Genomic DNA, 26,227 nt, shown 5'->3' on the forward strand with positions numbered 1-26,227 from the left:
CACAAATTCAACTCAACAGAAAAAAACAAGATCTGTTAAGGCCAGATTACCAGGGGCTGTGAACAGCTTATCAGCCACCTAGAACAAGGGCCAGTGGGGCTTATCAGATGTGAAAGAGGAAGCAGTCCCACAACACCCTGGCTCTATCTGTTAGTGGTTTCTCCTTATCACTGTAGCTCAGAGGGGAATATGCTAAGCACAGGAGAGAGGATAGCTGTCACACGAGATAGTAAGGCAACAGGAGCAGCTCCTTATCTGGCATCTGCAGAGTAAGGGATCCCCTGGGCACAGATCCAGAATCCTCTGGGGCCTCCAGCCAGGAATCCATGGGCATAATGAGAGCAGAGCAGACTGCAAGGCTGGCTAGAAACCATGTGCAAAATGCAGTGCTGGGCTGAGCCTTAGCCTACTGGAAGGGTCAGACTGATAATAGTATCTAGTGCAGTGATTCTCAACCTGCAGGCTTCTTGCAGCCCAATCAGTACACAGCCACAGCCCACATGACATCCTCACAGCCATACAGGTAGTATATATGTTGAGTGGAAGTGGCCCACATAACATCTAGGGAGCTGCATATGTGGCCCCCATGGTAAATAGTTTGAGAACCACTGATCTAGTGTGCTCCTACCCATACCCATGGCAGCCCTGGCTCCCCTGTGCACCGAGGCCCAGAGAGATACAGGAACCTGCCCAAGGTCCCCCAGGGAGTTTTTGGCCAATCTGGGCTTGAATTTAGGCCTCCTGAGGCCCAATCTAATGCTGTAACCCCCTAGGCCACAGTTAGACCCCAGCTGAGAGGCTCTTGCAGGGCTTACCCCATCACCCAGGGAGGTCTGTTGCCCTTGACAGGATGCCAGGGCAGAGCAAGGCTGGGCATGAGGGTGCAGGGCTTTGGGTGTGTGGTCCCTGGAGGGGCGGGTGAGAACTCCCCACCACAGCAACCACTAACTGTTCCGGCGGAGGGGAGGATGGGCCCTGGAGAGGGCAAGGTCTGGGGTCTCCTCTGGGGTGGGGTGAGCAATGGGGTATATAAGGATCTGTGAACCTCACTGTACTCCAGCACCCCGGCCCCATCCTTGCTGTAGCTGAGTGTCAGCTCATCAGTGGTGGATTTAAAGTTAGTGGGGCCCTGTGCACAGCATAATTTTCGGCCCCCCCCCTCAGGAACCAGCCCAGAAAAAAAACACTTTCTTTTATCTCCCCCCAGTTTTTCATTTTTTTCTTCATCCTCCTCCTATGTTATAATTAATGGGAAGTAAATGAAAATAAAGTGACCGACCCCCACACCACTTACTGAACCAGAACCCCCTGCCTGAGCCCTGCTGCGCTGCCAGCCAGGATTCAGGGACAGGTTGTCAGATGAGATTTGTCCTGCATTTTGGGGGCCGTCTGTTGTTGGGGGCCCTGTGCTACTGCTTGGGTTATTTCATGGTAAATCTGCTTCTGCAGCTCATTAACCACAGTCTGGGGAGTGGGACCTGAGAGAAATTCCCCGCCCGCTTGCTCCAGGGCCCCATCCCCTGAACCCCATAGGGGAGAATGCTGTGGGGAAGGGGGCCCTGGGAGAGGATGTGCTGGAGGCCCTGGTTATACCCATTGCTAGTGTCAGGGCACTGGTTCAAAGCTGTGCAAAACAGAGGCACCCAGGATTACAGGTCAGGTGGTGACAAAACCCCTTACTGATCTGGGTTGAACCCCTCCAAGCATCACACTGGTGTAGTCAAACAAGATTTACGCACACAGCTTGCTATCTGACTGGGGTTTGCACTTCAAGCACTGGTAAAATCCCTGGTGTGCCCACACCTTGAATACTGCTCTGGTTCAGAGTTTTAAAATGTTAAATATAAAGTAATGCAAAAGTAATGTTAAAATTGGGAAATGTACAGAGAAGGGCAACAAAAATGATGAGGGGTCTAGAACAGTTTCCACATGAGGAGAGATGGAAAAGACTGGGACTGAAGCTTGGAAAAGAGACTAAGAGGGGAGATGATAGAGGTCTATAAAATCATGACTGGTGTGGAGAAAGTGAATAGGGAAGTGTTATTTATGCTTTCACGTAACATGCCAATGAATTTAAGCAACTTCACCCACTGAAATGACTAGGCAGCAGTTTTAAAACAAACGAAGTATTTCTTCACACAATGCACAATCAACCTGTGGAAAACATCCCCTGGCAATGAGGTGAAGGTCGAAACTATAACAGGGTTCAGAAAAGAACTAGATAAATTCATGGAGGATAGGTCCATCAATGGCTGTAGTAAGGTGAGGTCCTGCTTCAGAGGCCTGGTATGAAGCCTAAGGCCTGAACTAAAGTAATGCTCAAGACTTTGTTAACATAAAGCAAAGTTAAGCTGTGAGCCAGAGGCAGGCCCTGCTCACAGAATCTGGCACGAAGAGGGCTGATGTTGCAAAAATACACATATCTAAAAGGTACTGGGCACTAGTTATGGAAACACATGCCAGGATGGTACCAGAGCACATTCCCCACAGATAACAGGAACAGGCTGACCTATCCTAAAGACAGGGGTAGGAAGGTAATATGGTAGAGTTGTTGTGTGAAAGGCGGCACCCTCACACATAGAGGGGTTGCACCTCTGTGCGTCAGAAGTGATATGTAACATGTTTGTACCTGTGTATAAGAATGCACGCCTGGGGCAGTGTCTTTGTCCAGCCTAGGGGGCAGTGAAGTGTCCCGCCACGGACTGAGCTGTGCCCATTGTCAGGGAGCACATATGTACTAGCAGAACTGTAGATATCTGATCTGGAGCGCTAGAGACTGTGTTTCATTTGGCAATAAACCTGGCCGGGTGCCTTCGTACCTTGTCAGAGTCTGTGGTCATTGGGGGTTCTCTCAGGGTCTGCTGAACCAGTGATCTGCAGAGCTGGGGCAGCAAACAGAGGGAACACACACACGCAGCCGACTGTTATCAACATTGAACAGAGCAGAGCACCACACCAGTGCCATCTGACAACAATGGCTAATAGTCAGGATGGGCAGAGGTGCAACCCAATGCGCTGGGTGTTTCTAGCCTCTGACTGCCAAAAGCTGGGACTGGATGACGGGGGATGGCTCACTGGATAATTGCCCTGTTCTGTTCGTTCCTTCCAGGGCACCTGGCATTGGCCACTGTTGGCAGACACGATACTGGGCTAGATGAACCCTTGGTCTGTTGGGCCATCTTTTTGTAAAATAGTTGTAAGTGATGCCCACGTACAAATCGAAGAATGGTTACAGTTTGATTATTTTCTGTTTATTTCAGGTGTGGAAATAGAACAAAGGAAGTTTCAAATGAGTGACAGTGAAGCAACGGCAAAGAAGAGCTGGCTAGCCTGGGAAAGGAGGAAGAAGCTCTGACAAGAGATGCTGAGCAAGCAGCATGAGGACACCAGAGTGGGAAGCTGAACAACGAGAGAGCAATTGTGAATACCCAAAATGGGAAGTGGCGCGAAGAGCCAAAGAAGCACATCGGTGGGCCCTGGAACTGGAAGTGGCTGCCCACCAATAAGCGATGGAGCTGAAAGAGCAGGAAAGGCGTGGACAGATTCCCCCAACCCACAGGAGCTCTCTCTCCCCAAGGGACACACAGCTGGGATAAGCTGTGCCCTGCATACAGAGGAGTAGACCGTATTAAGGAATTCAGTACCACTTTTGAAAGGCTCTGTGAAGTCCATAAAGTTCCTGACAGAAGAACAACGCAATGTTGATTACTAAACTCTCGGGTAAAGCATTGGATGTATTTAATGAGATGCCAATTGACCAAGCTTTGAAATATGATGAATTTAAAAAGGGTACATTGCAAAGGATGTGAATTACTCCTGAAGCATTTAGATGAACTGTTGAGGTCTCAGAATGAATGACAAGATGATTTATAGGGAATGTGTGTATAAACAGCAACAAAGAGTCCTGTGGCACCTTATAGACTAACAGATGTATTGGAGCATGAGTTTTCGCGTGCATCTCATGAAGTGGGTATTCACCCACGAAATCTTATACTCCAATACATCTGTTAGTCTATAAGGTGCCACAGGACTCTTTGTTGCTTTTTACAGATCCAGACTAACACGGCTACCCCTCTGATACTGTGTATAAATAGTGAGATTTGATGAGAAAATGGTCCAAGGGGACAGGGGCAGAGAATTAGGACCAGTTGTTTGATCTCTTCACCCAGGAACAGTTCCTGAGCATGTTGTTCTGAAGAGATCAGGCAAGCCATTTGGGATAAGCCTCTGGATTCCATCCAAAAAGCAGCCAATCTCACTGATGATTATGTGCAAGCTAGAGCATCCAGCGAGCGCAAACTGCAAAGGGCGGGGCAGAAGCCCAGTGTGAAGGGGGGAGCCCGGTTTACCTCTGGGGAAAAAGAAGCATAGTTGGGAGCCCAGGCACGCACCTTGGGAATCTCACTCGCAGACCCACTGTATGAGAGAATGCGTTACCTATGGGAGTGACTGAGAGCATGAGACACGCTTGCTCTAAGTGAAAAGAAACTAAGCCCATTGTCATGTTTAGGGGGCTCAACCCAGACCAGCGAGAGGTTGTCACTGCCTGTCCTGTAACCCTGGGTGCCTTAAATGCTCTGCTGCAAGCATGCAGTTCCCTGAGTGTCTGTGCTGTGCCACTTTGTTCAGCGCTCTGGCCCTGGCAGCCTGCCTGTAACACAACAGCCCCACCCTGGTCTCCCCCAGCCTTGGTTACTACTTGCAGGGTGACCCCAATGCCTCCCAGTCCCAAATTTCCCCCTAACCATCTGCCCTGAAATGTCCGGCCCTCTCCTGGAACACTCCAAGGAGTAAGAAAGTCCATCGCTCCTTTAATGAGACAAAAGCTCAACTTTGTGCTTTAACTAGCTTTGGCAATCACTTCAATTCGAGCACAGCGCATGGTTTGTTCAGATTACAAGTTATCATAACCTTAGTCCCAGATTTGGACCTTAGCGTCCAAAATATGGGGGTTAGCATGAAAACCTCCAAGCTTAGTTACCAGCTTGGACCTGGTACTTGCTGCCACCACCCAAAAAATTAGAGTGTTTTGGGGCACTCTGGTCCCCCTGAAAAACCTTCCCTGGGGACCCCAAGACCCAAATCCCTTGAGTCTCACAACAAAGGGAAATAATCCTTTTTCCCTTCCCCCCTCCAGGTGCTCCTGGAGAGATACACAGACACAAGCTCTGTGAATCCAAACAGAGTGACTCCCCCTCTCCGTTCCCAGTCCTGGAAACAAAAGCACTTTCCTCTTCACCCAGAGGGAATGCAAAATCAGGCTAGCAAATCCAACACACACAGATCTCCCCCTGATTTCTTCCTCCCACCAATTCCCTGGTGAGTACAGACTCAATTTCCCTGAAATTTCCCAGAAAAGAAAACTCCAACAGGTCTTAAAAGAAAGCTTTATATAAAAAAGAAAGAAAAAATACATACAAATGGTCTCTCTGTATTAAGGTGACAAAATACAGGGTCAATTGCTTAAAAGAATATTGAATAAACAGCCTTATTTAAAAAGAATACAAATCAAAGCACTCCAGCACGTATATTCATGCAAATACCAAAGAAAAGAAATTATATAACTTACTATCTGATCTCTTTGTCCTTACACTTAGAAACAGAAGATTAGAAAGTAAAACTACTTCTCCAAAGCTTAGAGACAGCAGGCAGACAGACAACAAAGACCTCAGACACACAATTCCCTCCACCCAAAGTTGAAAAAATCCGGTTTCCTGATTGGTCCTCTGGTCAGGTGCTTCAGGTGAAAGAGACATTAACCCTTAGCTATCTGTTTATGAAACAAGTAAAGCAAGTTAATTAACAAAGAGACAGAGGTTTTCCGTGAGTTCAGGTACAAGGGATAAAGACAAAGTGGATACAAGCAAATAAAAGTAAAATACACTTTCCAGTGGCTAAGACTTAATGAGCGACAGCCTTGGTTCATGGTGTATTTCTTTCTAGCCATCTCTCTCTCTCTCAGGACCTTCCACTGAAGTACAAGGGGCTGGTGTCCCTTGTCTTCCTAGGTGAAATATCTTTGACTAAGCAGGTTTCTCACCTATGTTCAATTCCCAGGAGAAGTCAACCCCTTGATTGAAGGGCCCATCTTCCTCAGCTGGGAGAAGTTCTGGCCCCTTGTGTCTGTCCAATGCTGGATGCAATGTTGGCTTCTTCTGTCTCCTTAGATCTTCCAAAACTCATTGTTTTCACTCCTGGCTCAGGATGACCTCATGCTGTTCTCCCTGTCCTGTGGTTTTCCCATCCCCCTGCTGGCTCATATGTAAATTGATTTTTTATTGCTTTTGGTCATATATTGCTTAATTTTCTTGGTGACAGGTAGCCAGCTGCCTTCCCTCCTGTCTGGGGAAAAAACCTGTTTCTCTCTTTATGTGGTCACAGATTTTGAAGCATATCATCAGTGAGCATCCATAATTCCCCATAGAGTGTTAATACTGACATCTCACAATGATATTAATCACCAGTGTGTCATTAGCTTTCATAAAAGATGTTTCTTGATACACTTTGGTAATACAGTAATATTGTGGACAATCAGTTGATTCATTTGAGGTCCGGACCGCCTGTCTTTACAGCTAAGATGCTATCTCCTCTACTGGCTAGGTTGACGGATTTGTTTACCTTTTATGTAAAGGTGCCTTCGTTGACTCTGCCTGAGGATGAGGCTGGTCAGACACAGAAACACCCATTTCTTTGTCCAGGGCAGACTAGGCTTATGCATTGCTAGCCAAACATGTTTTAAGAACATAACTTTGGCCTATATTTAGAACTCCTTCTTCAGACCCAGACATACATCACTCAAGGATATTAATGACCAGTGAGCTGTTTGTTTTTCCAGTGATATCGTACATGCTACCTTCTGGCTCTAAAGCGTGACAATTGTGCGTTAGGTGTAGTGAGTGAGTCAGGTGTGCCAAGAGCTGCTGACACAGAGTTTGAACCACAACCGGGTCTGTGTGTCACACCTATGTCCTGTCGGGCCCAGGTTAATACAGCTGTCATTAACAGAGGTGCTTGAGGGATGCCTGATCAATTTTGTGAGGTCTCCACCACTGGAGTTTATGAAAGATGAATGGTAAAGAATGCTGAGGGTGGAGACAGTGGGGCCCAGATTTCTCTGGTCAGAGGGGGATGGTCAGGGACTGTGACAAGCGGCAGGGAGGAAGCGTAGATCTCCTGGCACTAGGACAATAGAAAACTCCTGTGCCTTTTGGAGTGAGAGGGATTGGGGGCCATGGACCCACCACTTGTTACCAGCCATAAGGGGGAGTGATGATGAGGAGGAAGGGGGCACAGAGGAGCAAGTGAAGGTTGGGGGCTTGGGAAGATGGGATGGCACAAGGATGGGGCTTGGGGAGAAGGGGCAATGCCTGGCATGAGGGGGGGGGACACTCTTTGGGTGCTCATGGTCCCCCCACTTTGAGGTAGTTTCTGCTGCTCTTGTTTGGAGTGAGAAGATTTGGTGAATACCTTAAAAGCAGGGGTGCTGGATTGTGTTCCAACAGAAGGGCCGATGGGAAAGGATGGCTGAACGCTGACGAAAGCTGTTAATGCCGTAACCTGCTGCAAAAACGCAATGTTCTGATCCCAGAAGGAAATGGTAAAGACCAAGAAACCACTGGCAGAGGTGGGGAGGGTGCAGCCAGCTCCAACTCAGCAGGAGAAAGCAGTGTGCTTTCAGGTGTGGTAGAGGCTGATACCAAGTGCCACTTAGCAGAAGAAAGCAGCATAGCCTTGGGGCTGGGCTGGGTGGGGGAGTTAACCCCTGTAACTGAAGACACTGTCCCAGCTAGCAGCTGCCAGCCTGGAGCAGAGAGCGTCCCCAAATCTAGAAAGCATCCGGAGCCACCCCTTGGGAACCCCAGGGAGGGGAAACAGGGAAAGAGTTTCTGAAGAGGGAGGAAGGTTGTACAGGGAAGCTCCTGGGGAACAACAAAAGCCCTGGGAAACCTTACAAGCAGACTTGTGCCTGCCCAGCGCCGGTTGGGTGGTGGTGAACAGTTGCAGGCCCACAACTGCCCTTTGGCTGGGCACGTGGGAGCATAGAGGACCCATGAGAGGTTAAAGAAGGATGGGTTTTTGCTTGTCAGGGATGGAGAGTGATGTGAGAGACTATTGCAGATCTTGGGACAGATGCCAGCGGTGAGAGACCTGCAGGACACCAGCGAGTTCCTCTGCACCCTTTGCTGCCGACACAAGACACATTTGAGCATTGGACACTGTGGGTCCTATGCCTAACCAAAGGGGGAAAAATATCTTGGTTATAGTGGATTTGCCATTGGGTATCCAGAGCAGTGGCTCTAACACAAGGGGCCCTCCCCAGCAGGGGGTGTTGTGACACTAGGGAAGGGGAGGAGCCTGACCTGCCCAGCTGCACCCTCCCCAGCAGGGGGTGCTGTGACACCAGGGAAGGGCAGGAGCCTGACCTGCCCAGCTGCACCCTCCCCAGCAGGGGGTGCTGTGACACCAGGGAAGGGGAGGAGTCTGACCTGCCTAGCTGCACCCTCCCCAGCAGGCGGCGCTGTGACACCAGGAAAGGGGAGGAGTCTGACATGCCCAGCTGCACCCTCCCCAGCAGGCGGCGCTGTGACTTCAGGGAAAGGGAGGAGTCTGACCTGCCCAGCTGCACCCTCCCCAGCAGGCGGCGCTGTGACTCCAGGAAAGGGGAGGAGTCTGACCTGCCCAGCTGCACCCTCCCCAGCAGGCGGCGCTGTGACTCCAGGGAAGGGGAGGAGTCTGACCTGCCCAGCTGCACCTTCCCCAGCAGGGGGTGCTGTGACACCAGGAACGGGGAGGAGCCTGCACTGCCCAGCTTGCCCTCCCCAGCAGGGGACCCCCAGTTTCTCCTGGCAGGACTGGGAGTGGCCCAGGGGTGTGGAACTGAGCTTCTAGGTCAGGCTGTGAAATCTGGGAAGAGTGAGGGAGGAGCAGGGGCAGCAGGAGTGGTGGGGATCGGCACAACAGGGGGAGTGTAGGGAGAAGGCAGTGCTGAGGGGAAGGTGAGCTGCGTGGAGAGGAGGGCAGTGGGCAGGCGACAGAGAGCTGGGCAGACAGCAGAGTGGGAAGGGGACAGGGAGCTGTGGGTGGTGCAATGAGAAGAGAAGGGAAGCCGGGGAAGGGCAGGCCAGGGGTGAGGAGGGGAGGGGGGAAGGGGAGTTTTGGGGAGTGGAAGGGAGGGATAGCTGGGAGCAGGAGGTGTGATGAAATGGGGGATTGTCTTGTGTTTTCCTTGTTTTTCCAATGGTTTGCAGCAGAGACTCGGTTTCCCCGGGTGTTACTGGTTTAACGAGGTGATGGGAGAGGGAGTTTGTTGTTACAGAGGACCAGCGAGGGAACTTGGGACCCAAGCCAATGGCCTGGAGAATGGATACCCCAGAGACTGGTGACCTGGAGGCCCAGCTCAGGAGACACAGCTGGTTCTGGCCAGTGGGAGGACAATGGGCTGCAAAGTGAGGATCCCCGTGACCTAACCAGCTGCTTCCAGCCAGAGGGGCCAGAGGACAGAAGAGAGGAGAGGAGGCCCAGGAGACCCTGTTTACCTGGAAAGAAGACAATGGACGGAGGTGGGGCCTGGGGGGGGTGCTATCAGATGACCAGCTGGGAAGCAGGGGGGCTCTGGGCTGGAGAGGGGGAGCAGGCAGAGCCCACCTGGCTGCAGTGGAAACTTGGATGTACTGTGCTGAGGGAGGCCAGGTCTGAGGGCCATGAGAGTTTCCTATGCTGTGTTCAGATGCTCAATAAACCATCCTGTTTTGTGCTGGCTGGCTGTCACTGCAGTCTAGAGAACAGGGCTGCATCATCCCCTTTGGGGGTGGAGGCCCCGGGAGTCCAGAGCAAGTGGACTCCCTGAGGGGGCTCACGGTGAGAAACAGGTGTGCTAAGACTATGAGAGATGCGGCTCCAGGAGGTGGAGGGGCCTGATGCCGAGAGAGAGTGGACCCCCGAGAAGGGCTGTCACACTGAAGGGAGTTCCCCCCATGGACCGCACGAGGCCAAGAGCGAGCTCGATCTGTGAGTCCATGACAGGAGGGCAGTAGTGAGGGGAGGGGGAGCTGTGGGGAAGGAGAGCTGGAGAGTTGTGGGGAGGAGATAAGGAGGGGAGAGGAGCTGGGGGGCAGTAGTGAGGGGAAGGGGAACCATGGGAGATAGTGGGGAGGGGATGAGGAGAGGAGAGGGAGCAGTGGGGGGCAGTGGGGAGGGACAGGGAGCTGGGGGGTGCCAGGGGGCACTGGTGGGAGGCAGTGATCTGTACCAGTGGGGCTGGTGCTGGAGCAGCTGAGCTGCCAGTTTCCTGCCTGCAATCCCAGCTAATTGGCTTTGCCCCCCAGCCCTGGTGCTCCTGGAGGTGGAGGTTGGGAAATAAGAGGATTTCTCTGACTCCTTCTTAAGGCCCTGCCCTCCCATGCCCTTGGTCTGTGCCCGTCCTGGAGCTGCCTGTCCCGGAGCCGGCTGCCGCGCCTTGTGCCCGGCCCCATGCCCCACAAGTGGCCCAACGAGGTCGAGTCGGAGACACGCAAAGAGGGACAGGACCCAAATAAGGGGGGGCAGGCACCCCCTACGGAGGAAGAGGAGCCCACAGCCAGCAAGAGCCCCGGCTCCAAGTCGCGCCGCAGCTCCCGCTCCAGCCACGGGCGCAAGCACAGCAAGAAGCATCACGCTGACGCCCATGCCGATGCCACCAAGGCCTACTCGCCCTTCCTCAACACTGTCTTCGGCAGGGTGCGCTGGCCAGGGGTAGGGGGGGCAGAGTGGGATGAGGACATGGGGGTGGGATGGGGCAGGGCATGGAGGCACGGGGGGTAGGAGCAGAGATAGAGGTGTGGCGGTGGAGTATGGGTGTGTGGGGGCAGGAGGAGCAGATGGATTGCCGGGAGGGCTGGGCACTAGGGGAGGAGGGTGGATCATGGCTACCAAGAGGGGTGGGCAAAAAGGTGCCAGGGGAGTGCGGGAATGGAGAGGACAAGGCAGTGGTGAGAGAAGGGGTAGGCGTGAGGTTGGGGGGTGCTGTGTGTGGGTGGGCTGGGAGAGGAGGGGCAGCTGCAGCAGGGAGGCAGTGGGGGCATGGCTGGTTGGATGGTGTTGGTTGGGGGTACTTCGGGGGTGGGTTGGAGCATGACTAGCTGGATTGTGTGTGTGGGGTGGGCAGGCCATGGCTGGGTGGGCACGATCATGGGGGGGCATGCTAGGGTGGGATGGAGGCAGCTGGGCACGGTGTCTGTGCAGCAGGTACAGCTCTCCCAGAACAGTGCTGGGGGGCAGGCACCCTGCCCCCAGGCTCCTCTAGAGAGGGGAGACACTGGGCAGGCTTGGAAGGCCCAAGGAGCGGGGGAGAATGGGACACTGCAGTCCTTGGTGGGCCAGTGGTCCCCACTCCCAGATGGGAAATGGGGAAGCCCCACCGGTGCCCATTATTTCTTGGGGCCAAGAGCTTGGAGCGTTGGAGCCCAGTCCTCCAGGTCCTTCTCTGCCCTGGTGGCTTAGTGGGCTGCAGCATGGTATGGCGCCCATGGGGCTTAACAATAGCCCTGCTGCCTGCACCCTGTCACCCCGATTAGCTGGTATAATTAGCCCCTTCTCAGCTCCCTGCTGGGAGCCTGCCAATCCTGTTATCCCTGGGTGTGGGGCAGCCAGTGCTGGGGCCAGTCAGAGATGGGGGAGCAGGTCAGCCCCCTCCAGGGGAGTGGGAGTAGGGGCCCTCAGGGGATGGAGGGAGGAGCAGGGCCCTGCTGGGGGGAGTGGGGTAGGGGTTGGACGGGAATCACTGGAGGGCTGGAGTGTGGGTGGGGTAGGGGACACTGGGAGCAGGCTGGGGCTGGAGATCACAGCTTTGCCCACAATCTCCTTAATCCCGCTTTCAGCAGGTTAATTTTGGCTGGGATTTCTCACCCACTTCTGTGACTTCTAACTGAAGTTGACACCCTGACAGCACCTCCCGTGCCCTCCCTCCCCCGCTGTCCCCTTCACATCACTCCTCTCCATAATGAGGTGTGCGCTCAGAGAGCTGAGATCCCTCCCCACATTTCCCCAATAAAATATCACTGCCCAGCCCAAAATCCTCTAGGGGGCACTGTCTCTGATCTGGCCCTGGGGCAGGGGGACTGCCTGGCTCAGGGGGCAGCGAATGGAACACAGGGCCTGGGGCGGGGGCACAGGCAGGTTCAGGCGCTGGGCAGTGGGGGGCGAGTTGGCTGAGGCAGACTGGCATGGGGCACTCCTTGTGCTGTGGGGCTGGAGGCATGTGGCCCTGTTGTTCAAGGCTGGCATCCTAGTGGGGGAGCTGATGGGGATTGAGTTACAAAGGGCAGCGGGTGGGGGCATTCGCACTGAGCTCCCAGCATCCCTGGGAGCCACGGAAACACCCTGGACATGGAGCCCCTCTCCTCCACCCCTGCTTGCTTTGGGGGGCTGCTCTGCCCTCCTCACCCACTTCCTTGTTCAATCCCTGCTTGCCCTGGGATGGGGGCAGTTTTACCTATTTAGCGCTTTCCTGCTGTCGCCCGCCCTGGCTCTTGAGCCCGCTTGCCCTGCCTGCATGGCTCCTAGGGGTGGGTTTTGTGGGGAGGGTTTCCCTGGAACAAGCTCCATACTGGGGCAGCCTATCTGAGGGGGTCCACCCCATGTTCCTGGGGTCTAATTGCCTGCCCTTGTTTCTGCCCCCAGGAGCGGGATCTGTCCCCAGTGGAACTGGATGGTGAGTTGGCGAGAGCCCTGGTGGCTGCAGGGCTCTCAATTAGGAGTGGGGGGGCTGCCTCTGGCAGAGGGACATCGGGCCTGGGCATGTCTGTTTGCCCTCTCAGAGATGGGGCAATGGATTGTGCCCATCTCTCAGCCATGCCCAGCCCCCTGTGGGTCGAAGACCAGGGACACAAGGAAGGGCACAGTGCCTGCTTCCCGGGGAGGTGGGGCTGGATTTATTTTTAGACTCTCCCAGTTGTGACCCTGTCCTGGGTTAGAACGTATCTGTGCAAACCCAGGCACGCTCAGCCTGCAGCAGAAGATTCAGGGTAGCAGAGCCCACCTGGCGTTGTCCACTTTATGATTAGAATGACCACTAGGGGGCGCCCTGGCTGTTACCATGGCTATTGGTGGAACCCCTCACCGTGCATCCCTAGGTGTCCTGGTGTCAGGGTCATGGACACTGGGTGGCATCAGTGCAGCAGCCAAAGAAGGGGTCACCCCTCACACACTTATGGCCAGTTTGGGTTGGTTTTGACCCAGCCCTCACCCCACTGTGGACAGGTTCGCTGGAGCCCCTCTAGCGATGCCCGGGGTAGGCACCCCAGTGCTGAGAGCGGCTCTGGCTTTTCCCCTCGGCAGAGCTGCTGGATGCCTTCAAGGAGTTCGACACAGACCAGGATGGCTTTGTGAGCTACAAGGACCTGGGCGCCTGCATGCGCACCATGGGCTACATGCCCACCGAGATGGAACTCATCGAGATCTCCCAGCACATCAAGATGAGGAGTGAGTGTGGGGAATGGCTGTACCCCCAGGGGTCCCTCTCCGCATAGCATCCCACCCATCCATGAGACCCCTTCTCACTGCTCCCCCCCCGTGGGACCTGCTTCTGCCCCGGCTCCAGAAAGACCCCACTCCCCTCACACTTCTCTCCCTGTGGGACCTGCCCCTGCCCCAGAGAGACCCCACTCTCCTCACACTGCTCCTCCTGTGGGACCTGCCTCTGCCTCTGCTCCAGAGAGATTCCACTCCCCTCACACTGCTCCCCCTGTGGAACCTGCCCCTGCACCACACAACCCCTGCTAGTGTCATGAGCGGGATGCTGATGACCCGCCCTGGGAGCGAGTTACCAGTGACCCAGGGCTGGGGCGGCAGGGGGTGCGGGTGTGGGGGAAAAATCCCAGGACTGGGGCAACAGCGGGATGTGGGGGAGGAGCCCAGGGCTGGGGTGGAGGGCAGCCAAAAATTTTTTTGCTTGGGACGGCCAAAAACCTAGAGTCAGCCCTGCTCAACAGAAAAAGCCAAGATCTGTTAAGGCCAGATCACCGGGGCAGTGAACAGCGTATCAGCCACCTAGAACAAGTGCCAGTGGGGCTTATCAGGTGTGAAAGAGGAAGCAGCCCCACAACACCCTGGCTCTATCTGTTAGTGGTTTCCCCTTATCACTGTAGCTCAGAGGGGAATATGCTAAGCTCAGGAGAGAGGGTAGCTGCCACATGAGGTAGTAAGGTGATCTTATCCGGCATCTGCAGAGTAAGGGATCCCATGGGAACAGATCCAGAATCCTCGGGGGTCTCCAGCGAGGAATCCATGGGCATGATGAGAGCAGAGCAGACTGCAAGGCACGGGAGGCTGGCTAGACCCCACGTGCAATATGCAGTGCTGGGCTGAGCTCTACCCTACTGGAAGGGCCAAACTGATAGTAGTATCTAGTGCAGTGGTTCTCAACCTGCAGGCTGCTTGCAGCCACCCCCCAGCGCTTCAGCTGAGGCTGGGCGAAGTGGCCCGAGCTGCCCAGGGGCTGCGGCAGGGTGGCCAGGAATAGCAGCGGGGCCATAGAGAGGACCGATGCCTGGTGCGCTGCTGTGTGAGGCCCACGTCCCGCTCTCCAGGGCTCTGTTCCCCGCCGGCCGCTCCCTCTGAGGCTGCCCTGCCACGGCTCCTCAGTCCCCTGCTGGTGTGGTCTCCCTGGCTCTGCCCTCCCAATTCCGGGCCGGACCTGGGGGCAAGATTCCCGGCTGGAGGGACCCTAGGCTGAGGCACGGCCCGGAAGCCCTGCTGCTTACCCCGACCCTGCCAGCACCGGACCAGCTGGAGGCGAAGGGGGAGTGGGTGGAATCAGGGCCCCCCTGGGCACCGGGAAGGAGTCTGGTGGATGCAGCCTCTGCCTCTGCTAGTGTCATGAGCGAGATGCTGATGACCCACCTTGGGAGTGAGTTACCAGTGACCCAGGGTTGGGCGGCAGGAGGGTGTAGGTGGGGGGAGAGCCCAGGGCTGCGGTGGCAGGGGGGTGTAGGTGGGGGGAGGGCACTGTTTGGGGGGTAGGAGGGGAACCCAGAGCTGGGGCAGCATGGGGTGCGGGTGTGGGGGGAGGAGCCCAGGGTTGGGGTGGGGGGCAGCCAAAAATTTTTTTGCTTGCGGCTGCAAAAAACCTAGAGCTGGCCCTGCCCGTGGCACTCCACTCCAGCCCCAGAGATCCCCCTTCCCCCTCACTGCTCCCCCCATGGGACCCTGCCTCTGTCCCAGAGAGACTCCCCTCCCCTCACATGACTTCCCTCCGTGGGACCCCTCCCCATTGCGGGGGCTGGGCACTGATCTCCATGTCTCTCCCACAGTGGGTGGGCGCGTGGACTTTGAGGACTTTGTGGAGATGATGGGGCCGAAGCTACGTGAGGAGACGGCTCACATGGTGGGGGTGCGTGAGCTCAAGATTGCCTTCCGTGAGGTATGGGGGTGTAGGAAGAAGGGGGAACGTGGGCTAAGGGTGGAGGGGGAGCAGGGCGGGGATGTGGCTGGCACCCATCCATCCGGGCCATTCCACCCTCACCCCGTTCTCTTCCTCCCCACCCCCCCCCCAGTTGGACAGGAACGGGGATGGGGAGATCAGCAGCACAGAGCTGAAGGATGCCCTCCTGGCCCTGCTGGGGGAGCAGGTCCCGCTGCCGGAGGTGGAGGAGATCCTGCGTGATGTTGACCTCAATGGGGACGGCCATGTGGACTTCGACGGTGAGAGATGCTGTGCAGCCCTAGCCCCATTGACCCCAGGGACTCCCCTCCCCCTACTGACTGCATTGGCCTTTGGGAAACTGCCTCCCACCCACTGGTGCCAGAAACCCCCCAATTCCCTCCACACTGAGCCCTGGGGATACCTCCTCTGCCCCTGCAGCAAGGACTCATCCCTCAGAGACCTCCCCCTTCTCTCCCTGCCAGTGTCTTCCTGTGACACTCCCTGCCCCCAGTCCTGTCTGTGCTCTCCCCCTTGTGTTTAGTTGTGTGCTGGGCCCTTAACCCAGAGCTATACGGTCTAGGGCCCTGGGCTAAAGAGCCACCCCTAACCCCCTCCAGAACATGATGAGGCTCAGCCCCACTTTCTGCAGCCCCAGGAGGGCTGTTTTTTCACAGGGTTGGGGTGGGTGGTGCCTGGGGCAGAGCTGCCTGCTGTGGGATTGACTGGAGCAGAGGAGGGAGCCACAGCTAGGACTGAGGAGGGGCAGATAAGAGGAGGGGCAGTGATGGCTGTGGGGTGGTGGGAACAATCTCCTCCCAGCGTCCTGCCTCCCGGGGGCATGATTCCTGCCCTTTGGCTGCTCCAAGCCCTCACCCTGCTCTCCACAGCCCCCCTGCAGCCCCGTGACCCCTGCTGCGGAAGCTCCACTTGCTTGGGGTGGGCTGCAGCATCCTGAAGCCTGGTAGAGGGAGCCAGGCTGGGGGTACAGTCCAGGGGGTTGTCAAGGTTCCTCCCCCACTTTGAACTTTAGGGTACAGATGTGGGGACCTGCATGGACACTTCTAAGCTTAATTACTAGCTTAGATCTGGTAACACTGCCACCATTTAGAAATTTTAGTGTTTGGAACACTTCCTGCCCCCCCAAAACCTTCCACTCCCTGGGCAGCCTTGAGAGGCTTTTTCACCAAGTTCCTGGTGAACACTGATCCAACCCCTTGGATCTTAACACAAGGAGAATTTAACCATCCCCCCCTCCTTTCCCCCACCAATTCCTGGTGAGTCCAGATCCAATCCCCTTGGATCTTAAAACAAGGAAAAATTAATTAGGTTTTTAAAAAGAAAGCTTTTAATTAGAGAAAGAAAGGTAAAAATTATTTTTGTAAAATTAGGATGGGAAATACTTTACAGGGTAGTTAGATTTATATAGCCCAGAGGAACCCCCTCTAGCCTTAGGTTCAAAGTTACAGCAAACAGAGGTAAAATCCTCTCAGCATAAGGAACATTTACAAGTTGAGAAAACAAAAATAAGACTAACACGCCTTGCCTGGCTGTTACTTACAAGTTTGAAACATGAGAGACTGATTCAGAAAGATTTGGAGAGCCTGGATTGACGTCTGGTCCCTCTTAGTCCCAAGAGCGAACAACCCCCAAAACAAAAAGCACAAACAAAAGACTTCCCCCCCACCAAGATTTGAAAGTATCTTGTCCCCTTATTGGTCCTCTGGTCAGGTGTCAGCCAGGTTTACTGAGCTTCTTAACCCTTTACAGGTAAAAGAGGCATTAACCCTTAACTACCTGTTTATGACATGGGTGGAGGAGTGGGATGCAGTGGGGGGCAGCACAGAACAGTGCTGTCAGGCTGTGTTGTGCTGGATGTGCAGAGGGAGGCACTGGTATTCGCTCACTCCAGATCCCACGTTGTGTCTCTCTCAGAGTTTGTGATGATGTTGTCCTCCCGCTAACAAGGCCTGGGGGAGGGGATCCCTCACCCCCCATTGCTGTCGCCGTTCCAGCCTCTAGAGGGACAGAGCAGCTCCAAGTGGATCCCCGCTTCTTGACAGCTGGTGACCCCCCTTCTTCACCAGCAGGAAGTTCCCTCGCAACTCCCTTATGGGCCTTTCTAAGAAGAACCCTCCCTCTGGGTCTGCCTGCCCCTCTGCTGGCCCCTCTCCCTCACAGTGTGTTGCCAGGGGGCAGGGCCTGAATGCCCAGTTGGCAACTGCTTTGGGGGCTGCTAAGGCTCTGACTAGTCCAGGCCCTGCTCCTTATCTGGGATCCCAGATAATCTCCCCTCACTCCCAATCAGACTGTCCCTGCAGCTCGCCTTTGCTTCTGTCCTGTGCTGGTCTCCGCCTCCAGCCCAGCCCATGAGCTGCCCTAGGTACCCACCTTCCTGATCCTGCCCCACGTCAGGGAAATCCCCCCTCCCCACCAGTGGCTAGACTGGAATGGGGGAGACCACCCAACCCTTCACTACTCCAGCTCCACCCCATCCCCTTGTTCGCTGAATGGCTCTGCTAAAATGCCTGACGGTGACAGAGCATTAACAGTGGTGCTGTTTCCATTTGTTCTCTGTCATGGATCCACAGGGTCGGCGTTACACCCTGGCTTTTCCACAGTTCCTTGGAGCAGAGTTTCCCGACCCGTGTGCCATGGCACACTGCTGTGCTGGCAGGTGGGCTTTGGAATTTTTTGAAAAACTACATGTGAGAACAAAAGACCTTCCCTTGTATTCTAATGAGCGTTAGAGCTGGATGGCAGTCTGTACGAGACCCCTTTCAAATACTATGCACAGCTCACATTCCATTCCCCAAAGTGAGGCTAAGGGAGAAAACGTAAACACAGACGGATGTGCCCTGATGAATGCAATGTGCTGCAATGAGCCTTTGATGATGATGCACATAAAAAAAAGACAAATTTCAAGCCTAAGTTTTAAATTTACATTTGACTTAGGGTAATAGCTGGAACCAGCCAGACCTGGAACGGCATTATAAGTAATTATATCACATTTAAAAACAGCAGAGAAAGTGACACACACTTGGGAAGACTATTTTGGAAATGAGCAGAAATGCTTAACTATTAATTGCTTGTCATCGCCAAACATTATTCTGGCACAAACAACAGATCGCGATCTAACACTAGCTGCCATGTTTGTTTTGATTTTAACCCTACTAGCCTCATTCTGGATTGGTTTCTGAATATTCATGAGTCAAAATTAAGAGTGGCCTATGATAGATGCAATGTTACACCACGTCATATGAACTTGACGTTCGGGAGTCACGTGATGTTATCTAGGTGTGCCACGGCAGAGAAAAACATTGGGAACCACTGCTTTGGGGGACTCCTCTCAGTGGACCAGGCCCCCAAGAGGGTCCCACTCTTCCCCCAGGGCTGGCCACACAACCTCACTTGTCTCTGGGCTCCAGTCTTCCTGCCTCATGTGGTGAGCTCTGGCCAGTGAGGCCAACTGAGCCAGACATCCTCTTAGGGATGTGTAACTCTGATGCACCCCAGCTGGTGTCTGCAGTGACACAGGGCAGCTTTTCCAACCAGAGCAAGGTTGGTTAGTCCCCTGGCACACAGCTTTCCAAGTCCTGAGGGTAGCCCAGAGAAAGGAAGGTTAAAGCACAATCCCTCTGGCCAAGCCCAAGCAACCCACCTGCCTCACTGTAGTGGATTCCATCTCAGGCACTCTCTCTGGCGTCCTTATTCTGGCCAATTGTTCCAGAAGCCTACTCTTGGTCCTCCATTGGTCACCTCCCAATCCTTTGGCTCCAGGCAAGGCCATGGAGAATTCACAGTCCTGCCTGCTGTCCAGTGTCCAGTCCTTAGGGCTTCCCATTGTCCCTCAGGACCCTCTCTTGAGTTGGGTCAGTTTCAACCAGTTCCCTATTGACCCTATTCATTGGGGCCTAGTCAGAAAGGTCTCTCTCACACACACCCTTTCCTGCCCCGCAGTGCCCCCCAAGAGCAGATTTAACTCTCCACTCCCAAACTGGCTAGCAATGCAGAGTACAGAGGGAAACCGAGGCACACAAGATTCATAAAAATATTACAAAAGATTCTCATTTCATCACAGCTCTTCTCCCTCGGGGGCCGAACTGACCAGGGCTGCTTTATCCTTTGACCTGGGAGGTTCCAGTCCACCATGTTATTCAAAGACATCCCAGCGCAGTGACCATTTCCATGGTAGCAATTCTACCTGGCACTTGTGAGGTGCCTACAGCACAGTTTCTAACCAAGTGTACAGTTTTCACAGCACAGGGCAGAGCAGTTTCACGTCCTCCCTTCGGGCTGGTCTGTTTGATGACATGAGCAGAGTGTACATGGGAAGTTTTCATGTGGCCCCCAGCCCTTTGGTCACTCGAGAAACTTTGGGTTTGAAACTGGGTCCAGCTGTTACCTCCTCCCTGTCTTCTTCTAGGGAAAGATGAGGGGAGGGAACCCACATTCCCTCATGGCTCAGCCATCCTGGCTGCAGCCTGGGGTGTCCTGACCCCTAAGTTGGCTAGGAAGTGACCCCGTGAGCATCTGGTGGTTCAGTGTAGGTTTGTTCCCCTGCAAGGTTGGTCTTAACCCAGCCATATCTCTGGGGCGCTGGTGTCCCGGGGTGCTTAGGTATGGATTTTGGGGGGAGCCCCACACTGGCAGACCCCCTCTGGAGCTGCATCTCAATGCCAGGGCTATGCATATGTTGGGAACACATTTCTGCTGATGGGGTCAACTTGTTGCCCTCAGCTTCAGGACAGAGTCCTGTCTTAGGGCCCCCTGCCCCGATGGGCTGTGATTCAGGCTCTCTTGGGTAGGAGAGCCCATCAGTTCCATGGCTATGCCCTGATAAGTTGTGTCCATGTTCGGTAGCTGCTATCCAGCTGCTTTACCCTTCCCTGGGGCTTCTCCCACCCTGAACAAGACAAACGTATCTGGCAGTTGTCCTGTCCTGCCCATGTCCTCCCATGCTCAGCTAGGGCTTCAGCCACCACTGGACCCAGTTCGGCCTCTACTTCCCCAGGCTGACTCCCTTGGTCACAGCAGCAGGCCTCAGGCAAGTTGTGCTTGAGCCCATGTGACACATCTGCTGTGCGGAGATGGATGGGTGCATTCTTCTGCCCCACTTGGATACATCTCTCTGCTTACAAACAGACAGACAGACAGGTCTCCTGACATTAACAACCTTTCCTCCTTCTCGCTAACACCTCTGGTCTGCTTGGTTCAAACCCTGGGCTGGTCCAGCAAGAGGGGCTGAATTTTGTCTTAAAGTGACACATTCATTCCCAAGAATCAAAGCTGATATCCTGGAGACCAGCCACCCCTATCCTTCCTGTGTCTGACCAGGAATCTCAGCTATAGGTAGGGTCAATGGCTACCCATTTGGAACCTTACCTCAAGTTGTTCTGCCTTTCAGGATTTGATGGAGTTTCACCAGCGAGGGTTCTCTTTGTCCCACAGTCCCTCCAGCCCATGAATGTCTTCCCATTAACTTTCTGCTCCCACTCAGCCTTAGGCTTTCTGTCCAATAACCATGTTTTAAGCTTGTGGGGAAGTATCTTACAGAATTGTTCCCCAAATCCTCCAGTGTCGTGATACCTGCATCCTTGCCCCATCACCATTCTCCCATCAGGGTGGTGGCTTCCATTTGTGTCACAACCTTGATCTTTTGCACACACTCCAAACCTTTTCCTGTAAGTCTCAGATGTCATTTCAGACTTGAGCAGTAGAGTATTGCTTTGGGACTGAGTGAGACAGCCTGCACCCCTGTGTCCACACCCTATTGTACAAGGTATGCCTTGGGAGGTATCAGTGAAAAAAACTCATAATTAGCTGATCAGTAATATCATGGCAAAATATACGTATCCGCATTCTGTGGGAAGTTCTAAACATAAGCGGAGATCATGACTAGAAGTAGATTTTCCAGAAATGTCCGGGGAGTGGCCAGACCAGTTCCTCAGAGAGGAAGGGCAAACTGAAAACTCAGCCAGTTGTCAACAAGCAGGGCCATTACCTGCCAAGTGGTCATTCTTTGGCAGGAAAGGGGGAAGGGGCAAAAAACCCCAAAAGAAACAAACAAAAAAACCTAACCTCCAAACCAAAAACCTACATCTTAGCAAAGAACCAGCCTGGGGTTCCACTCCACACAGGCTGCCTGTCGCCTGTTCCTAGCTGGAAATGCATCTCAACATGGGGACAGGACTATAAAAAGAGGGGCAGACGCCCCAAGGGACTCCTTCTCCTTACTTTCACTCTGTCCATCGATTTGCTGCACCAGAAGGAACAAAGCAAGCAGCCATTACACAGAAGAAGGGGGCCTGGCTTCGGATGTTTGGCCTGTAAAACTGTTGCGAGTATGTGGTGAGAGAAATTTTGCAGTGAATGTCACATAGTTTGTTCAGTGAGGCTTTAGTTGTGTTTTATCTTTACTTTTCTTGTAACCTTTTCTGACTTTTATGCCTCGTTATGTATTCACTTCAGAGTTCTCTCTCTGTAGCTAATAAACTTGTTTTATCTAATCCAGTGTATTTAAACGGAAGTGTTTGAGAACCTCCATTTGGGACAGCAGGCGGGATGCACATCATTTCTATTAATAAAATGATGGACTTTATATGAATGTGTATTGGCCAGGAAAGGGCAGCACAGGGCACCCCAGGTTAGAAGGCAGCTACTCACAAGTCTGGATTGTACCCTGGGTACCAAGTTAGGGGGTAAGACATTGGAGCTGGTCAGCAGGGTCATCCTGGTTCAAATCACAAGTACTCTCAAAGGCAGTGATGTCGGCATCTATATCATTCCCTTAAACTGGGGCAACTGTTTGGTATCTAGGTTTCCTGACGATTGGCATCCCGAGGTCTTTCCCCACTTCTATTTCTCCATCTCCAGTTCATGCTTCTGTGTTCTTTCTCAGGTTTTTTGCTGCTTTTCCTGGTCTGCTCCCTCCCTTGCATGGTCCTCCAGTCTCTGATGCTCTACATGAAGCTCCCAGCTTCAATTCTCACCACTTCAAGTTAATTGATGGGGAACCCAGTCATGAAAGTGCCTGCTGGAAGGGGAATCAGGTCTTGCCCTGCTGCTGCCATGGCTGCAGCCTTTCTTGATCTTGGGGGTGTGTTAGTGTCACCCTGCAATATAGTTAAGGCTGGTGAAAGCCAGAGCATCATCCATGTGTGACTGACTGGCTGCAGCTCACACATAGACCCCCTTGGAACTTCAGCTGGGTCTGGATTCTGGTTCTTGGTCCAATCATCCTTCTCCAGCCATACAATCAGTTGCTCCTTGTTGAGCTTCCCAATACCCTCTCGCCCCACACAGGTTGATGATGTCCTTCTTAGGGAGATGGTTATATTCCATTTTCTTCCTTTTTCCTTTGACTAACCTTGTTTTTTACTTCAGCAAGTCACGCATTGCAAAACACTACTGATGCATTCAGTATCCCACTGCTAACACTAACTACCATGGACCCACAGGATTGGTGCTCCATTGCATCTTTTAATAAGTTTCTTGGAGGAACCCCTTCAGTGTGTTAGACTCTTAAGGGGTCTCACTCTTCCTCCAGGGTAGGCCCTGTAGCCTCACTGACGCCGTGATTTTTGTCAGGGCTTCAGTCCTCCTGCTTCATGCTCTGAGCACTGACCAGCAAGTCCAACTGAGCTAGACTCCTGGTAGAGACTTGTCCACTTTTCAGGGACTGATTCACCTCACCTGAAGGAATGGGGCTGGAAGGGACCTGGCCAGAGCGCGGAGGCATGGGAAGGGGCCACTCAGGCCTAAGAGTGACTGTGGCCAGGGGGCGCTGGAGCTGAAGAGGCTGCTCCAGCCCCACTCACTGGCTGGTGAGCAACCCCTCTATAGAGGTACCTGGGAACCTGGTGGGGTGGAGATTGAGGGAACCTGATATTGGATAAAAGGGGAATGGAGGGGTGCACACAGCCCCTGGCATGTGGGGGGGAGATGGGTGGCCCTGATATAGGGGAAGGGGCCAGTGGGGAGCACAGGGAGTCCCTAGCATGGGAGAATGGAGACATATAGGGACTGGGTGGATGCAGAGAGTCCCAGCAATAGAGGGGGATGGCAGATTGGCACCAGAGAGCTGTGGGGGGATGGAGGGATGCAAGGAACCCATACGATGCAGTGCACTGAGCTGACACAAGCTACTACCTGTGCACCCTTTAGTGTATTGACCCTTGCAGCTCCCCATGAGGCAGGGCAGTGCTGTGATCCTTATTGTACAGATGAGGCAACTGAGGCTCAGAGAGGCTAAGTGATATGCCCAAGGTTATCCAGGGAGCACATGGGAAAGCTGAAACTTGAATCCAGGCCCCCCAAAGCCAGTGCCCTAACCACTGGGCAAGCCTTCCATCTCAACTTCCCCCCATTGCTCTAGCACTTCCCCCTGGGACCTAACTCTTTTTGTGGACCATGGGGATCTCCGTGCTGGAAACAGACCAGGCTCCAGGCCTGGGGCAAGCCCCCTAGCTCCCAACTCACTAGAGGGAATCATCTCTTGGGTCCCAAAAAGCTGTTTCTCACGGGTTAGGTCCCGTGGGCCAGTCCTGAGGACCATGGTTGACATGCTGCCTAACAGCTGACTGTTGCACTACAGGGTATCACCTGGCTGTTGCCCCCTAGGCCTTTCCATGTGTCCCTGCTCTTCAGTGGGGATAGAACTGAGAGCCTTCTGCCCAGGCTGCTGAGCTAAAGGAGAATCCCCACCAGCAGTAGAGGGGCTATGGCATGTAGATGAGCAGTTGTGATCCCAGCCAGCAGAGGGCATGGTGAGTGCGTATTACAGTTGCCCATCCAGAGTCACATGTTCCAGGTCTCTAGCGCCAGCTGTAGTGGCTCTGTGCTTTTAGCTCTGGTGGACCCCACTTCAATTCCCAGCATGTCGGCTGTCACACACCCACAGGGAGATCTCTGTGCTTGTAGTCTCATTTCTTTCTCTGCCCATGTTACAGCCAGGGGTCAGGGTGGGGCTGGGGGAGAAGGGCACCAGAGAGTGTATTCCCCCATTGCAATCCCTGCCCTCATCTGGATTTGCTCCCTTGGTGTGCGCGCATCAGCATTTACCCAATGCGATTGGGGTGGGGGATGGAGTGGATGGCATCAGTTCCCCCAGACTCACTGTATTTCTGCTCTGGGACCTCAAAGCTCATGTCAGCCCCATGTCCTTTCTTTGCCCTATGGGGTGCTTCCCCTCTGCTGCTTCTAGCACTGCCCTTTCCCCACTGGGCTGCCATTGCGTTGGCCTTACCTAGTTCAGAGGTAGTCCCAAGTGTGCTTACTCTTCGCTTTGGCCACTGTTGTTCATTGTGCCACTGTTCAGTCCATTGCTCTGTTGCCAATGGCCCTGTGCCATCACCTTCTGCTGCCATCTGCCACTGTGACCTCTGGGAGTTGATCTCTTGAGGTTCCACCCAGCTCTCAGTGATTTCAGCTAAGCTCTCAGTGGGGGAACTTCACTGCTAGTGCAGACTGGGCCCTCTCTTCTACAGAAAAACTGTCCCACAGCAGCTTTAAGCACTTAGACCTGCTTATCAGTGATTTCAGCTGTAGTAGTCACTTTAACAAAACAAAAGACTATCTATGAAGCCTGATCAGCTCTGTCTTTCAACAATGGAGAGGGGCAAGTCAAATAGTACTTGTGACTCAGGCAGACCATCAAGCAAAACACCTGTTTCCACCCTCTCTCTTGATGCCCTCATTCAGCACAGGCTAAGTACTGTTTGACTGCCCTTTAGTCATACAATAAGAACAACAACATTTCATTCCCCGCCCACCACCACACGCATTCAAGTGACTTGTAACCCAACCCCAGCCAAAATCTATCACTTGGGCAATGCACCTCTGTTTGCTGGATTCCTAGATAGATTAGGTGTGAATGTAAATACAACCTGGTCCTGAAACCTTTCCCCCCAGCCCACAGCTCATCACTAGCTGTCAGGGAGAGCTCAAGGGCTTTGCTTACAAATCGTCATTTGAAATGATTAGGTTGGCCAAAATCACCAAAATGAATGCACTGACATTGTCACAAAAAACAACAGCTGTATAAGGAAGCTAGTCTATGTTCATACTTTTAAAATCTATTATACTTTTTTAGACACATGTATTTTATCAGATACTTTATATGCTTTTAAAGTGTGCATTAATGTTTCAATTTCAATTCAAATTTCCAATCGCTAAATTGGCAACACTGCATGTAACTAGTTCACAACACTGTGGGGGGTGTTGGGGACATTCAGGAGAGTGTGTACTCCTGGGGGGGTATAGGGAAATCCATGCTCGCCCCTGGTTCTAACCCCAGCGACAAGCTAATCTCCACTGCATAGCATCCTCCATTGCTGATGCCGCAGTCACCCAGCTCTGCCAATCTCAGCAGCGCATCAGCTGTTCTCCAGGCCCCTGGAGTAGAAGCCACCCAGCTGTGTGTGACATCATCCTTATCTGCCCCTCATCACCATAGTAATGGAGTGCCTTCCAATCTTTGATATATGAACCATCACGTCCCCGCCCCAGGAGGTAGGGCAGTGATGTGATCCCCACTGCACAGATTGGGAAACTGAGGCACAGAGCTGCTAAGGGACTTGCTCCAGGTCACACAGGGAGTCTGTAGCACAGCAGGGAATTGAACCAAAGTCCCAGGCTAGTGCTTTAACCACTAGACCATCCATCCCTCCCATTTAGCAATTCGGAGGGGCAGGGCAGGTGTGACCTCCCGACACCTCCAGTTGAGATCCCCAGTCCTAGTTATCCCAGCCCCTTCCTCAAGAAAATAATGAGCATGAGCCATCATCCCCACCCAGGGCTCAATAGTCCTTGTGCTCCCTTGTGGCAGAG

At 53.5% G+C, this 26,227-nt stretch overlaps 2 protein-coding genes across 2 annotated transcripts in view; one reads left to right on the forward strand and one right to left on the reverse strand.

The window, feature by feature from the left end:
* Window positions 1-26,227, reverse strand: part of GPR152 (G protein-coupled receptor 152) — a 118,921-nt gene that overhangs the window by 20,287 nt on the left and 72,407 nt on the right. The window lies entirely within an intron of this gene.
* On the forward strand, window positions 9,938-18,646 carry LOC127052593 (calcium-binding protein 2-like). The gene is made up of 7 exons (XM_050956444.1): window positions 9,938-10,008; window positions 10,387-10,716; window positions 12,658-12,688; window positions 13,315-13,458; window positions 15,288-15,397; window positions 15,531-15,678; window positions 17,333-18,646. The coding sequence occupies exons 2-7, from the start codon at window positions 10,471-10,473 to the stop codon at window positions 17,359-17,361; spliced, it is 708 nt and encodes a 235-aa protein (XP_050812401.1). The 5' UTR covers window positions 9,938-10,008; window positions 10,387-10,470; the 3' UTR covers window positions 17,362-18,646.

This window comes from Gopherus flavomarginatus, chromosome 5 (genome assembly GCF_025201925.1).
Source record: "Gopherus flavomarginatus isolate rGopFla2 chromosome 5, rGopFla2.mat.asm, whole genome shotgun sequence".
NCBI lineage: Eukaryota > Metazoa > Chordata > Testudines > Testudinidae > Gopherus > Gopherus flavomarginatus.